This window comes from Arachis hypogaea, chromosome 9, assembly GCF_003086295.3.
Source record: "Arachis hypogaea cultivar Tifrunner chromosome 9, arahy.Tifrunner.gnm2.J5K5, whole genome shotgun sequence".
NCBI lineage: Eukaryota > Viridiplantae > Streptophyta > Magnoliopsida > Fabales > Fabaceae > Arachis > Arachis hypogaea.
Window position 1 is genome coordinate 119,716,003 of NC_092044.1, and position 16,361 is coordinate 119,732,363.

The 16,361-nt window shown below is 36.2% G+C and overlaps 3 protein-coding genes across 13 annotated transcripts; all 3 read right to left on the bottom strand.

Moving 5' to 3' along the window:
- Positions 1-9: 9 nt before the first annotated feature.
- Positions 10-3,886, bottom strand: LOC112712668 (putative ribosomal large subunit pseudouridine synthase SVR1, chloroplastic). 2 transcript variants are annotated; one of them, XR_011866147.1, is made up of 11 exons: positions 3,287-3,874; positions 3,083-3,162; positions 2,867-2,967; positions 2,705-2,777; positions 2,149-2,242; positions 1,985-2,033; positions 1,693-1,843; positions 1,131-1,196; positions 973-1,029; positions 665-720; positions 10-525 (listed from the first exon to the last, which is right to left on the bottom strand). XR_011866147.1 is itself a non-coding variant. In XM_025765591.3 (10 exons), the coding sequence occupies exons 1-10, from the start codon at positions 3,774-3,776 to the stop codon at positions 465-467; spliced, it is 1,212 nt and encodes a 403-aa protein (XP_025621376.1). In that variant the 5' UTR covers positions 3,777-3,886; the 3' UTR covers positions 10-464. The 2 variants fall into 2 exon arrangements, 1 of the variants encoding a protein (XP_025621376.1); XM_025765591.3 differs by lacking the exon at positions 1,131-1,196 and having other exon boundaries at positions 3,287-3,886.
- Positions 3,887-4,677: 791 nt separating this feature from the next.
- Positions 4,678-9,465, bottom strand: LOC112712669 (glycerol-3-phosphate dehydrogenase SDP6, mitochondrial). Its single transcript, XM_025765592.3, has 7 exons — positions 8,913-9,465; positions 7,361-7,834; positions 6,536-6,867; positions 6,112-6,272; positions 5,634-5,892; positions 5,087-5,385; positions 4,678-4,970 (listed from the first exon to the last, which is right to left on the bottom strand). Coding segments are annotated over exons 1-7 (1,890 nt in total). The 5' UTR covers positions 9,277-9,465; the 3' UTR covers positions 4,678-4,969.
- A 1,632-nt stretch (positions 9,466-11,097) lies between these two features.
- LOC112712670 (uncharacterized) lies at positions 11,098-13,612 on the bottom strand. Of its 10 annotated transcripts, none has more exons than XM_025765595.3 (4): positions 13,333-13,590; positions 13,051-13,199; positions 12,136-12,271; positions 11,098-12,030 (listed from the first exon to the last, which is right to left on the bottom strand). In XM_025765595.3, exons 3-4 carry the CDS (start codon positions 12,168-12,170, stop codon positions 11,247-11,249), a joined length of 819 nt encoding a protein of 272 aa, XP_025621380.1. In that variant the 5' UTR covers positions 12,171-12,271; positions 13,051-13,199; positions 13,333-13,590; the 3' UTR covers positions 11,098-11,246. The 10 variants fall into 10 exon arrangements, with proteins under 10 accessions (XP_025621380.1, XP_025621378.1, XP_072059826.1 ...); XM_025765593.3 differs by having other exon boundaries at positions 12,127-12,271; XM_072203725.1 differs by having other exon boundaries at positions 13,014-13,199.
- Positions 13,613-16,361: the final 2,749 nt, after the last annotated feature.

A 16,361-nucleotide genomic window follows, 5' to 3' on the forward strand; every position in this document is an offset into this window, starting at 1 on the left:
AAAGAATAATTAGACAAACGTCTCTTTTTCTTTCGTGTATACATTTATGCATCCAAGTTATCAAAACAACCCTCTCATTTGAACAGACCCTAAATAGTTAAACTAGTTCTATTTACTGTGCAGTCAGGAACAAGGTCTTTAAATCAAATATACCAGCAATCCCCTCAAATTTCAGAGTCATAAGAAAGAGTCGTAACAACTGCTATGCAGTAATCTAATCTTTTTTCCCAAGTCTTCCAGATATGATTGATTGCAACATCAGTTTTGTTGATGTCAAAACCTCAAGAAAAGCACTCTGCTCTGCTAATTTCAAAACTCCCATGAAATGTGAAATGCACCAGCGACGGACAGCCCCAACCAAACAAAAACCATTGCATTGGCAAATTCTTCAATAATAGCTTCCGAGCAGTTTAGTCTCACTGATGGCAAATATTTTGAACCCAACAGTTCGACAGCAACCTTTTTTAATTCTTCCACCCCAATGCCTTCAGATTTTCTGGATTTAGCTCAACATACTTCCCTATACTGGAAAATACAACAGATTAAACCATAAATTCATTTAACTACAAGAGAATTCAATCGAAGATTTAATTGTATTTGAATACCACGACAACTACCAAATGAAACAAGGGAAATAAAGGGAAAGTAGATGCATGACAATTACCCAAGATCTGATGGAAGTTTGAAACCACCAATGCGTACTCGCTTTAATGAATAAATCTGAAATATGAAATGTAATCAGAAAACCAACGTAGGAATAGGTCATCAATAGTTCATAGTTGACGAATATTGGATTTGGTAGCGGCCAACATCAGCACGACATGCAAAGATATCATGTTATGAAACCGTGGTATTTATGAAACCATAGTAAAATACCACAAACTGGAACCTACAGACAAGTTCAGAGCACAAGCCAATAACCCAAATAATAAGGTTTTAGGGTTTAAGAGGGATGTTAATGGCAGCACATACCTCAAGTCCAGCACACTTTACAAGTTCACGAACTTCATGTTTCCTTCCATCGTGAACCTACAAGAATCAGAATTGAAGGAAGGAAGCAAATAAACATGTGTTTAAATTTTACATTATCTGACAAATCACAAGTATATAGAGTAAATAATGCAACATACTAAAATGAGGGCATTTTGAGACAAGAAGGATGCCAACTCCAGTTATCACTTAAATCCAAAACAGTACTGCTATATCACATGAAAAATTTGACATCAGTGGCAAACTAGTAAAAACTATGTATATTCTTAGACAATACTGCTGAACACAAAGAATAATATTGAACATCCAGAAATAAAAAACCCAAGAGGAGGAAAAAGAATTTGTCACTAATATACTGTAGCAATCCAGGCAAGTGTCACTCTGCTCATAGTTCTAAGAAAAATCAGTCAAACTTGTATACAATATCATCTAAGTATTGAAACATTGAAACAGATGACTAACTCAAGAAAAGACATACTTATTTTTATATAAAGGAGTCTACGTATTCAGGCTTTTATAGCATACTACATACAGCCTATGACATTAACATTACATAATACATGATAAAGGCAACATTTCAACCATATGTACTGAAATATTTTAGTTCACGAGATATACCATGTCATCCTTTAGAGAATCTCAATTCAAAAGCACTACTGGGTACTAGAACAGCTATAGCAGGCCAAATTAGATAATATTTACCACAATGCGAAGACGAGATCGTTGAACGTCAGGCAAACGTGGAAGTAATTCCACACTATCAGGTACACAATGGACGTCATCAATGGTTGTTCCTTCACTTATGGCAATTAAATGCCTCTTATAAACCGAACCCTCAACTGTTGCAATGTATCTGATGTAACAAATTAATTCATAAGTGTGAGAATTGATAGGAATGAAGATTTTCTTCTCCCCAGAGACCATGCATTAATAGAAGCAGAATATTCGTGCCACAGGAAAAGAGTAAAAGACCAAGTAAATGCGTTCAACTCACTCTTTTGTTAAATTAGATGATGGATGTGAAAGTTTTTGGGCAAAATCTCCTGCAAACAACAACACTGGATAAGGCCTTGGAAGAAACTGTTCATGTTTGTATTTGATTTATTACAAGAACCACTTTTACAAGAAACAAAATTACTTTCACAGGGAATCACTTGCCATCATTAGTCACAATAATCAACCCAGTTGTAGCAACATCAAGGCGCCCTACAGTAAATAACCTTGGTGTGGGTACTCCTGGATGGTTTTTACCCTGTAAATAAATATACTCATGGTAGTTAATGAAGACTTCGTTAGAAATGGAAAAAAGACCTTCCATAAACTTCAAAAAGGAGATACAGCATGAAATATGAAACGAAAAAACTACAACAGCTCAAAGATGGTCTAGAATTCTTTGGAATAGCTGGTATGGCAAAAATTCAGAACTAATTGTCTAATCATGATTGCACCACTTTCTTGGTCCAAAGAAATTTAGATTGAGAAGAGTGCATCCCCGTCTAGTGTTAGGAAGTGTTTCTAGGCTCATTGAGCTTACAATTACAAAGATATTCACATATGAGAAGCCCAAATGGGAACCCCATAAACATACCATAATTAAAACAAAGTATGAGTAAAAGATCAAACAAGCAAACCAACTCCATTGCCAATCACAATGCCACCCTGACAAGACTTGTACTAAATATAAATGATCAATGAAGCTCAGAGTGCCACATACCCAGGTCTTCAGAAAATCATCACATAGACTTACAACAGACTTGGACTCATTCTCCCCAGATGAGCATATGTACCTGTTGAAATGCAATCGCATCGTTGCATAAGGAGGCACAACCGGAAGAAACTAAATTATAAATCCAGGAGAAACATAAAGAACAAATACCCTTTTGGCTTGTTCAAGGCAAGATACACCTTGTGAGGCAGCCTCTTAGGAAGACGGCTCCCATTCACGTAGATAACATCTTTTGCAGGATCAACTCTAGTCTGCAATGTCGATAAAATTCCTCACGTGACGAACGAAGCCATTACATGATAAAATGTACATAGAAAATTATATTCATACCTAATTTATCAAGAAAAAACAAACCAAGAAACTTACCTGAGGAGTATTGCACACAGAACCATTGACAGTAACCTTGCCTTCAAATATAAGTTCCTCACAACTTCTTCTCGATGCAACTACGAAATCATATATAAGCATAGAACCAAAATCTTAATTGCATAAATGATCGCGTAACAACTTGCTAACTGACTAACTAACTAGTACCGGAATCTCGAAAACACGGCATTTTGAGATTATTACCTCCAGAAGCAGCAAGAACCTTGCTGAGGCGCGTCCCAGGGTCCCTAAAATTCTCATTGTAGAATCTCCGGGCCGCCTTCGACCGCTGCGGCGGCGACGTCGTCGTCGCCTTAACTTCCTTCTCGCTCTTCTTAGTCTTCTTCTTACTTCCAGTTTCGGCGGTTGCAATCGCGTTCAACAGACGCGCCGGAGGCTGCGTCTGAAGCTTGAGGTTCCCATCCTCGCCTCGAACGATCCACGGGACCAGGAATTGGTCGGGGCCCGCGTCATCGTCCTCGGGATCGGTCCCTGGGCCTGGGTTGGGCTTGGGCTTGGGCTTTGGAGGAGCGAAGGAGATGTTGAATTTTAAAGGAGGTGAGGAAGAAGAAGACAGGGAGCAAGTGAGGCGAGGGAGTGTGCGGAAGGAAGAATTTGATTTGGAGAAACGGTGAAGAGTGAGTGCCGCCATTGTGGCCGCCGCTGCCACCGTAGAAGCAGCTGAAGCCGCCATCTCCCAACAAACTAGTGAGCAACGGAAGCAGCTATCTCTCACTCTCAAGTCTTATCGATAAAAGTGCTGCTGATATTTTTTTTTCACAGTTGTTGCATTTTGTTTGGCCGTTGGCAGTTTCTATTTATCAAAATTAAGAGTTTAATTTTAATTTACTGAATTTTATTCCGTCCTTTAATTATATTTATTTTTTTAAATCAGCATTTATGTAATGAGATGCATGTCTAAAATTATCTTAGCATTAAAATTAAATTCATCAAAACTAAGTAAAAAAAGTTACAAATAATATTATTCAGTTGAGATAGATTATTTTTTAAGTTTTAATCATCTTTGGGTAAAGATTTCAGGTACAAATAATCATTCTTGATAAACCTGTCATAGTGTCATTATTTTATATCCTTATCTAATTGAATTTCTCAATTTGTATGGATATATTAGTTTGTGTAAATTTAAAAGTTAATTAGTTTTGCTAATATCATATGATAATTCATAAATTGGTTTGTAAAAGTCTTTTCTACACTTTATTATTATTATTATTATTATTATTATTATTATTATTATTATTAAAACCTTGCCCCACTGCTATTCTTTGTTTCCTATCTTTTAACACACTGTTTTTGGCACCAATATCTTTTAACACTTGAACTTCTGGAGTTTTTTTTCCCTAGTATGATGACATCACTTTGAGCAAATTGTAGTAAATTTTCTAGTTTCTACAATTGATCATATAACTCTAACTTTCTCACCAATATATGCATACCCGAATGCCCTTCTACTGTATAGTAGAGATCCCAAAACCTTTATTTTTCTCGGTCAAAAATAAATAAATTAGAGTAATACCTGAGACACACAGAAGTATAAAATATAAAGGAGTAAAAGAAAAATAAAATACACAGATCAGTGATAAACACAGTCAACCATTGAATAACTTGATGAGCAAGTAGCATAAATACAAGGCGTATTAAACTCTCCAGCAAACAATTATTTTGACTGGTGACTGTGCAAAACAATCTAACGAATTTTACGGATTATTTTTGTAGATAACTTTAAGACAAATTCGTGGATAGTTTATATCTAAAGATTTGTTTAGCTACTGTCTATGGCGAGCAGAGTCTTGTATTATCTCCGCTTGTGAAGAGAAAAATGAATAACAAAGTATCCGTCGTGTGACAAAACTTCCGTATGTTCCAGAACCTGAGAAACATTAAATAGGGATTATCATCATCATCATCATATATAAGTAAACAATATTTAAAGATAACATCATTTTTTGATGTATAGTTAATTTTTGCATGATGGACAGTACTTACTACTTGTGTTTCCCGTCATGGAACTGAGCATTTTTTGAGGCTTTGAAAGTCTGCAAAAATTCTGTGGCTGTCTTCAACTCTTCCTTCTTCCTTGATTGGTCCCATTTGTGCTCATTTGCCAATATCTCAACCACACGAGGCAGGGCCCTTCCCGCTGCATCAGTTTCGAGGAAAGCAAGACGAGTTCTCCTTGCAATGAAGTCGATAGCAGATTCACAATATTCATGACGTGCACAGTAGGCCACCTCTGCCTCCAGATATGGGTAACCATGAGCAAGTCTCTTACCCAAACCTTCATTCTGAAACACAATGTACAGAATCAATTTAAACCCCCAACATACCATGCATGCAACAATGGAGAAGACTTGAAGTCCAATAATATGCATGAATCTTATTAAGAGAGAAATTTTATCGGAGAATATGCAATGATTGCCACCACCACTATAAATATTACTGAAACACTGCTATCATTGCCCAAAATAACTTATGAAAATGCATTTGGATACATTTGCTCCTCAATAAAATCGCCATAGGATTTATGCCAAACCTGAGCAATAGCAGCCACACGCTCAGCCACTGATCCATACGCATGAGACAAGTGCTTTGCAGCAGCACTGTCCATTAACCCGGGGACAACTTTACCACCATGTGTACTTTTCATGCGTTTATACTGTTGAGCAAGAACTGTAAATGATGATGGCTCCCACCCTTCACCACCTACAATTCGGACACTGCGAGTCACACATCCACTCCTGGGGTTGAGATTTCCAGACTTTATAGCTGCATCGACACCATCTTCTGCCATGCTGAAATGCAATGCAATCAAAACAATATAAATATGCATTAGGAGCTGGAATGCTGAAGAGAAGGAAAGACAACAATGAGTAAACAGTATAAGATAAAGAATCAGTTAATATTATGGAGTAACTGGATGACTAATATCCAATTTGATTAAATATGTCTAGTCAGAAAATGACATCTGAACAAACTGCATCAAAGAAATTTTAGCTGCCTTATTAAATTACCTACGATAGGTAGTCCACTTGCCACCAGTGATGGTGACCAAACCAGGGAAGTCCTCGCAGACAACATGATCCCTTGAGATACTCTCAGTATTTTTTGCTGTTGGGTCCACTGCTAGTGGGCGAATGCCACTCCAGGCAGAAAGAACATCACTGCGCCGTACCTATAAGGTTCCCAGCATTACATTCCCATTAGCAAACTGTATAAAAAGGAAAATAATTATTCTTAGAAAATAATTTCACTAGCACAATTTATTCTTCATCATAACAGGAGGGAAAAAGAACGTTTGTTGTTTTTGTTGCCAAGATAATCCAACATATTTCCAAACAACCAATATCCACAATGTCTTCTAATTCTGAATAAAACATCAAAAATAAAAGATAAATGAGTTAAACAATAATATATATTGGAAGACAAACAACATACTTTGATATTAAGGTAGTCAGATATAGCATCCAATATAAATCCTATTTCATCTTCATGTGGTTCTGGAAGATACGTAATTTTAGTACTAGAATCTGTAGTTCCAGCAACTGTTCTTCCCAGCCAAGGCAGCATGAAAACAACACGTCCATCCTTAGTTTTAGGAACAATTAAGCCCATCCCCTCCGGAGAATAGTAATCAGGGAGTGTGATATGTACACCACTGCTGGGAGCAATCATTTCTTGTGCCTTTTCGTTGGCCATTTTCCTTACACCATCACAAAATGGGCCAGCCGCATTCACAACAACTTTTGCATATGTATCAAACTCTTCCCCTGAAGCATTAAGAATTTAACATATAAATATCAAACTATAAGTGACAATTTGAATATGATTTTCAAAAGTAACTCACCAGACACCAGCAATATACATAATCGCCACATGACATTGAGTAATAGCTTGGTAAATGAACCAACTTTATGCATAAAAATAACATCATAAGAAGATTCAAATGAAATGTTCCAAATTAGATTTAACAAATCACCAACCGACAGCTACTGTGTTTATTGTTTATGGGAGTGAAGATGTAGGGGAGGCTCACTGTGAATATGCCGTTTAATCTAAATATTCATCATTGCACCACTATTGTTGTTTCTTTCAAAATCCATAAATGCTTCTTCAGATTGTGTGTATAAGATTCAACCATTCAGATATATTATAATAAATATGTATATCAACTTACCAATTTTCTGATAAATAAAAGCAGCAGGTAGAAAATGTAAACAATCAGTGCCCATTGCAGCAGTTAGAAATAGAAGGATGTCTTACCAGTTAAATTGTTCCGGATCCGCGCACCAATTATCCGTTTTCCAGAATCATCCTTCAATAAGTTTACAACTTCTGCATGATTCAGCACTGCTGCACCAGCTAAAGCTGCAGTGCAAGCCAACCCAACATTAAGGCGTGCATCATTCATCTGCCCATCATAATAAACAACTGTGCCCTTAAGGCTTCTATTTTCTCCCTCCCTTGCTAGAGTGGGAAAGAGCTCAGCAGACTGTTTTGTAGAATAATATCTTGATAGGTGTAGTATTTGTCTTCCTGCGACCAAATCGTACACTTTCAGGCCCGCCCAGTAGTACACTACTTCAAACCAGCTAAAACATGGTGTCATGCATGGCAATGCATGGCATAGGTGTGGTGCATTTTCAATAACCTGTTTACGCTCCTCAAGTGCGTGAAGCACTAACTTGAATTGTCCATAGTCAAGTTTTAAGAATGCTTTCTCCAAATAGCGGACACCTGGTTTACAAAAAACACAGAAATATAAGATTAGATCAAGTGTTTAGAACATTTATAACCTATAAAAAGACAGATGAAGAAAAAGAAGCAAATAATTTTATAAAACATTGCATCAAAAGCATGTGGAAGTCATAGTTTTTCAATTTAACAACATTCATATATTATCTTCACTCAAGCAAGCAAGCACATGATTTCCTCCATGTTTGTAGCATTTTCAATTACAACCACAGCATATTAGCATTACCCTATCCAAGCAAATATATTTTATGTATGACTAAATGATGACAACAATAAAAGTAAAAATTCTAGTTAAATTCCACTAGGTTCGGCTGGGGACTAAAGCGATAGAGATTAAGAATCAAGTAAAATAAACAAATAATACAATAAAGTATAGACAACAAGCTCTCCTCAAACCTCGAGAGTGATTCTGTATCTAACAGACCTTCTGGACCTTAAGGTATATAAAGAATACATAAGACATTTCCAATTTTCCCTAGTACTGAAATTCAACTTTTGGCTGAGACCACATGATCAAAGAGGATGTGTTACTATATCAAGTATCAACTACTAAAGGTCCCGATGAAGCTTAAGACATTATGCAAATTTCATGAACAGTTTAGACAATGCAAAGAGAGATCTCTGGGCAAAAGAAAGGAAAAACTTTTGAATTAGAAATCATGACACTAGTGTCACTGTGTGACTGTATCCAATATGGAATATGCTAACTACAAAAGAGGTTGGTGTACACAATGTACAGTTTTGTTTTTATCTTCACATCTTACAATTTTTCCATTTCATCACCAATCATTGAATAAAACAATGATCATATTTCATACGCATTACAGAAAATATAAAAATGCAGCAAAATAAGACCATTGTCAAAACTCCAAAAAATCAACTAAGAATTGTGCATTAGGTAGTATACAACATCATAAAGAAAAAAAAATAATAAATAAGATACTGAAAGTATTGAGATTTATCATTAATGATCAATCCACGATTAAATTAAAAACACATATGTAAAATCAAATCATCAAAAAATAATTGATATAAAATCAGTGTGTGTCTACCACTCTACCTCCATGAAGGAGCTTCGTGGATCGCGACGAAGTTCCGGAAGCAAAGTCCTCCCGCTCCACCAGCCCGACACGGAGTCCACGGGTCACAGCGTCGAGAGCGGTGCCGGAGCCGGTTGCACCACCGCCGATGACAAGCACGTCAAGAGGACTTCCCTTTCCGGCAGCCATTAGCGCCGACTGCTGCGCCTCCCTCGACGGCACAACGGCGTTCGGGGCGTGTACGCGCTTCCGGATCTCCTCGACGCGTGGCCCGCCACCGTGGTCGCTGGCTGAGATCGCCGGTTCGTAGAGGATCACGGCACCGCCGCACGCGGTTGCTAGTGCCGCTCCAACAGCGGTGCCAATCTTTCTCAGGCGAGTCATGGCAGTTACAACAACGGCAGCAGCAATCTCCAAAAGATAAGAAAAAGAAAAATAAAATAAATAAAAAGTGGTTTTTAATTTAATTAAATTAAACTGAAAATGAAAACGGTGTTTTCGTGTATGTGTTTTCTTTTAAATGAAGATGAGTGAGTGTAGCGGTTAGGAGTCACGTGCGGGGTTTGGAGTGCTGAAAAACGGGATTACTGGGTTGTGTGGGTTACTCTTGTGTTTGTGTGTTTAACGGTCAAAAGTCAAAACATTGGAGCTATAATGCTTAGGGTGGTGACACGTGTCGATCAGTGAACCAGTGACTCAGTAAGTTTTTTCTCTCTTGTTCATTCATTCATGTGCTTGTACTTTAAAATAGGGAAATGTCAATGTCATTTTTTAAGCTTGTAACTTGGACTAAGTCAAAACTGACTGTAAATTGTTATTACTAGTTTGTAAGTTTTTTTTTTTAAGGAAAAGAAAATTTGAAATTTGTGTCAATTTTCTGCTAGTCTCTTTTAATACTCATCAAATGATGTTTGTGTGGGTGATAACACTCAAAGAAATGACACTAATACAAGTATACAAATCATGTTTTAAATGCAATCAAAAATAAATATAAGTATACTTCTGTCTATATAAATGTTTCAGTTATATAACTGTCATGTCATATAATTAGATATTTATGTTTTAGAATTTTTAAGATTTATTATTGTAACAAAACATATTACTTGCCACATAAAAGATTTACTTGTATTATTCCCCAGTCCCAGCCAATGTAATTTGGTCGCTGCCTCCATATTGATGATGTTGCAACTTGCAATTAATATAAGGAAATGCTTTTCTTTTTTTTATTTCTAAAATACCTTATTTTCTATGCTACCTTATTTAACTTTTAAATATTCAGATGACACAAGTTACCAACGAAAAAATAAATAGAAACAAAAGAAAAATAAATAAATAAATAAATAAATGTTGGCACGCTACTCAATACTCAAACAATGACATAGCATCTGTGATGACAGTTAGTTGTACCAAATATGAAGGATTGGAATGCAACTAGCTGCATGAATGCTTGGTAGTATAGCTAAATAACTAAATGTGACTCCCATCAAAGCAAAACATCATGAAAAAATAACATGTGAGAAAGTAATTAAAAAATGATCAGACATGGAGTAAATCTTAATAGTAACTACTGTAACCGTGCAATTACATTTACATCAGATATGTGTAGTTATAATTGCTGGATCATCCTTTGGTGCATTAGATTGATCAAATTATCAAAAGTACTTACGTTACTGCTTCACTATGAAACTTTTATATGGGAGGATTCAATTCCTATTGTGGATCACGATTTGCGTATGAAACTACAAGCTGTGACTCCATGATGTTACCGGTTTCTATCACAAGAAGAACATTATTAGGTGCAACCTCACTTTTTATCTCAAGTTGGAAGCAATTAGGCATCACCTTTCTTCCTGATGTAAATTTAGTATATTATTGTGAATGTTCTGATCCACTTAACATATAAAAAACATATAGATATATTAGCTTAAACTCTAAGAATGTGTAATTTTAGCTTTTAAGAACCACATACAAATTTACAGAAATAAATCCTCTTAATTTTTTTTCCAATTGAAAATGTAAAGTGTAATCTTTAATCCTTCAATATTTTTCCTCTCATATTTTCTATTGGTCCTACCTATAAAATGTCTGGTAAAAAATCATACTTTACTCCCTCACGTGAGAAAAAAAATTGAGAAAATCTAATCCCAAGTTTTCCTATATTTGAAAAGCCCCAAATTTTTGCTACCTTGGTATCATAATTCTCAATTGCTTGCAAAACACTTCATGTTTATTCAAAGAACATTTCACAGCACTATAAAATATTTTCTTCATAATCAATCACTTATCAGAGACACGAGATGCTCAAGAAAGAGTATATACAAGCTGAAGCTTTGTCTCAAATTTTAATAGCTAAGCTAACACATTCCCTCATCACCTGCGCCTCGATTATTCTCAAGATTGCCAGTTCCTTGCAGCCACTCTTCTAGTTTAGCTTCCTTATTAGCTTTGAAGTCATCATAGTTTTCTGATATTGACAATAACTTAGTGCTGTTAACATCACTATCCTCAATCTGTTCGTGCTGACATTCATCTTCAACTTGGCTTGACTCGGGTAACTCGTAGGCTTCAATGCCCTGTAGAGATGAATTAGTGCTAGCAGATGTGACTTTTAATGGCAAATTAGAGTACATATCTGGCTTCTCACCCTTAGAATCCATGGATTCCTTAGTATCAAGATTTGGCCACCTGAGACTACTAGCCTTCTGTTTTGCTGAGCTGAAAACACTTGAAAGATAGTTACTCCGTTTTTCACTGCCCTCACCCCAAAGACTAGTTCGTTCTATCCGTGAACCTGATGGTGGTTGACGAATTAAGCCTCTTTTTGGTTGTTTTGTTGTCATCGTAACCAGAGATTTCTTAATGTCTCGGATCATTTCATCAGCTAAGGAAAATCCACACTCTTTCATTGACCTAACCATAGTGACAGAGTCCTCTAAATCTTCCGCGTGCAAAGTTGTTTCGTGAGACTTCTCGACGATGTTCCTTTTAGCTTCAATAACATTCGGGACTGCATTTTGAGCATGGTGTTGGATATAGAAAAGCCCAGAAGATGGTTCATTAGCCACGTACTTCATAATCTCTGCCAGGCCTTCACTTATCTCCACAAAACCGTCTACAGTAGAGAACTCATGCATTTTCCTGACGGGAAATTTTAGTTCATCATTGGCATTGTCAAGCGGAACAAGAAAAAGAAAAAAAAAAGGAAACTAGGGAAAACAAAAGAAAATGACAAGCCTGGACAACATTTGCAGATGTAGTAGGCAAATTTGCAGAACCATTAGATTGATGCATTTCAATTCATTCTAGGTTCATCCCAGATCCAAAAGAGTAATTTAGCAAATCAAAAGCTTCAAACAGTGGATCCCATTCATATCTACATCTATATATAATATAATATAGATCTAATTTAGAGAAATAGTACAAGGATGGTATATCTAATTGATCATATGCCATATCCATCCAGATTTCATTTTATCAAAGAAATAATAATTCAAATTTCATTTATCCATAAATGCATTAAAAAATAAAAACAGCCACTAATAAGAAATACAGTGAACAAATAAAATCCATCCAATGAACAGCATAGAATACCAATAAGAATTGGAGTAAACAAATAAAATCCATCCAATGAACAGCATAGAATACCAAGAGGAATTATATAGTTACATCCCACAGAAAAGAAAACTTCACCTGCTTATTTTCAATTTTAACAAAGATCAAACAATGGCAAACAAGGTGTAGTCTTCTAAAAACTCTCGAGCATCTAAACCCCCTTAACACATTATTCTTCCTTTCTGCTTACCCATTTTTTTCTTTTTGACCTTCTATTTACTATTTATCAGTAAAAATTATGCTAGTACAGGCAGGTTAGTAGGTTACTACATACCAAAATGAAAATTTCCTAGTCCTTAATACTTTCAATGTAATCAAATTCCCATAACCAATGCAAGAGATTAGAGGTAAATACATCCTACTGATTCAGTGAATTTCAATAAGCTAAGAAGAAAAATAATAAAGCTATCTAACTTATCAATCAGCACATCACTTAGAGAAAGCAGAAACCCTAACAGAAAGGGCCATAAACACAAGCCTATCGCAAGTATAAAAGATCAAACAAACACCTTTCTAAAAGATGAACAAGGATTCATCAAAACAGACCCTATTATCAAAATCTTGACTAATCCGGCTCGAGGATATTGGAAAAGGGACCAGCTTGACTACCACTGGACCAACCTAATCGGATGCTGGTAACCCAGGTGAGTGAACTCATCCAATTGACGAAACTAGGTCATTGATTTTTCACTGCCCTGTCATAAGTATGCAGAAAAGGGAGGGCATTGGAGGCAATTTCACCCGTAAATCCAAAATTGAAGCTGATAATAACATTGACCCAACAAATTGTTTGAAAAACGATTAAAAAAGGGAGAATGTAGAACGAACCGCCGGGATTAGCGACCGAAGAAGATAAGACGGTGATGGGATCATGAAGCAGGAGCAGGAGCAGCAGAGGAAGAGAAGGTCAGAAGGGGATGTTATTGTTTGAATGTGGTTGGGGTCGATGAGGTCATGTGGGGCAGTGTTCTCTCTTTCTCTCTCCCCTTCGGTCCACACCACACCAGATAGTCCACGGAGGATGATGAGATAAGAGAAGACGGACACAGACGCTCCTTTAGCCGCCTTCTACTATATATCATGCCCTTTTGTCACTCATGTCTTGTTGAAATTTGAGCCCATATTTTTTTTTGGTAAATTATATTTTTGGAAACATTTCAAATGCATCGGAAGTACTGGTACTCCAGTTGTTTTAACCGTTGATCTAAATTATAAAAAATATATATAATATATATCAATTAAAATTAACGGTTAAAATAATTAGTGCACTGGTACTTTCCAATGCACTTAAAATGTTTCCTATATTTTTTATCATTAACAATTTGCTAAGAAACATGCACACTTTATTAAGTTACTGTGTCTATGTGTTAGACACATTTTAAACATGACACTTATTAACATGGGTATTCATTGTGTTGTCTTAATAAAAAAAATTGATACATTTAAATATTATTATATGTCAATCTGTTCAACTTTATTCATAACATACAATCTTAAAATTTGGAAGATGTAGCTGGTGGCTTGTTGTTGCCGGGAAATCCGAAAGGCGCATAACTTGTAGGTATGTAAATGGTAGCATGAACCACTAGAAACAGTCGCTCGTGGAGCATCAAGGATGATGCATGTTCAAAGAGTTATATGTGTACTGTTCTCTTGTCCTAAATCTTCAATACCGTATTTATCTTTTATCTTTCATGTTTAGAGTTTGATCATGTGTTGTTTACTTTTTTTTCCTGGGGTCATGGTTGGATTTATTTTAGATGGGATGGGGATGATGAGCGAGTCGGATAGTGTTAATCTCGTGTAATTAGAGAATAATTAGCGAATAAATTAATTATTAATAAAAAATTAAAAAATAAAATTTTATAGTTATATAGAATAGAAAAAATTAAAATAAGAATTTTGACATTAATTTTAAAGAATTTGACTCAAAATTGGATCGAATGAACCGAATCGAACGAACTGGACCTGTATTGGATCCAAGGCCCGACCCACAAGTCACACCCACTTAAATAAAACATTTTTTTCCTTTCCATTCAACAAGAACGCTGAAGCAAGTTCACGGAGGAAAGAACTTGAGAAAATAACCTAACCATCTACTAGATTTCAATTTTATATAATTTTTGATTCAGAGCTCCGATTGACGAGCCGTCAGTCACGCATTTGTCTCGGAATCCTCTATAAAACCCACCTAACAATTTGGTAAGAAACTTAAGTTTTCTCACCCAGATCTTCTCATCTCAGTTTCAAAAGTTATTGAGCTTTGGTGTTGAGAATTTGTTGAATTTTGGTGTTTAAGAGCAAATTAGCTTTGTAGATTTGGTGGGTTCTATCCCAAACTTTCGTTAGTAAGGTGAGAAACGTTTAAAAATCCTTGTCAAGTTATCTAATTAGTGAACCCTATGGTAATTTTAGTATTGTTTGGTGAAATTAGTTTGAATTGTGTATTTTTGGAAATAAATTGGTGGTATTGGAGACTTGAAGTTGACTTTAGAGGCTGGAAAAATCTGTTTGGTGAGATCTTGGAGCCTTGGACTATTGAGGAACGGTGACAAATGGTGATGTTCAGGGTTTATCGAAAAATCGGCCAAGGTATAATTTTGGTTTCTCGTATATAATATATACGATATCGTGAAAGCTTAAGCTACGTGACTATAGGATAAGTTGAATATGTGTTTGGAGCATGTTTAATGATTTTAGTTATCAATGCATGTTAAAATGATGAGGTATGGTCGAATGAATGATTCATTGATGTGAATGTGGTTGGTGTTAGTAAAATGGAATAAAGAATGATGATTTTGATGCTAATGGATGAGGATTTTGAATTTGAACATATGAATGTTAATAAATTGATAATTGTATTTGTATATTTAAGAATTTTATGCATGAGATTGTGTAATAGTGAGGTATGATTGATTGTAGTAAGGTTGGAGATTTTGGTGTTATGAATGATATGTTAGAATACTATGAATGATATGTTAGAATGCTGTTTGTATGATGGGGATATTGGCATTGAGTTGATTTTTATGAAAATAAAGGTTGGAGTCTTTTATGTAAAATTGGTTTTTGGCCGAACCTCGGCGAGCCATAACTCGGCTTCCAGTCTCCCAAATGATTTTAAACTTGTTTTGTATGAAAATTGGGTCTGTGAAGTTTATGCCATTCGAAAAACAGAAGAAAAATATTTTAAAACGAAAGAATTATGCCCGTCGAAAGCTTAGTGCAAAAAGTGAAGGATGGTCTAGAGTAACTGAATTAAGATGTTAATAATGAGATTAGGAATGACTGTGTGTGGCCGGAATGGTCGAGATGGCAAGGTTTGGGTGTGATCCTTCTTACTTGTTAACTTGAAAATGTATTTGGATGGCAAGTTGAGGACGGAAGTTCCCTCTCTTGTCGTGATGAGGGTGTGGAGAAAGTGGAAAAGCACTCTCTTTCGTATTGTTTCTCCCGCATTCTTCTCTGGTTGCAAGGTGGAAAGGCACATTCTTTCGATGTGGAAAGGCACATTCCTTCGATGTGGAAAGGCACTCTCCTTCATATTGTTTCCCCCCACATTCTTCTCTGGTTGTAAGGTGGAAAGACACACTCCTTCAATGTGGAAAGACACTCTCCTTCGTATATCCTCCAGAAGAAGGTGGAAAGGCACCCTCCTTCGATGTGGAAAGGCACTCTCCTTCGTTTATGATCCTCTTGGAGATGCGCAACCTAGAGACAAATGCATGGGTTAGCTACCAGATGTGTCGGGTTATGGCGATTTAACCGACACGTGAGCTCACGGCCAGTAGGACAGGCATGCATCATATTGCATTTGTTTGCGTGCATAATTATTTTGGTTTGCTATCTGATAAATTCTA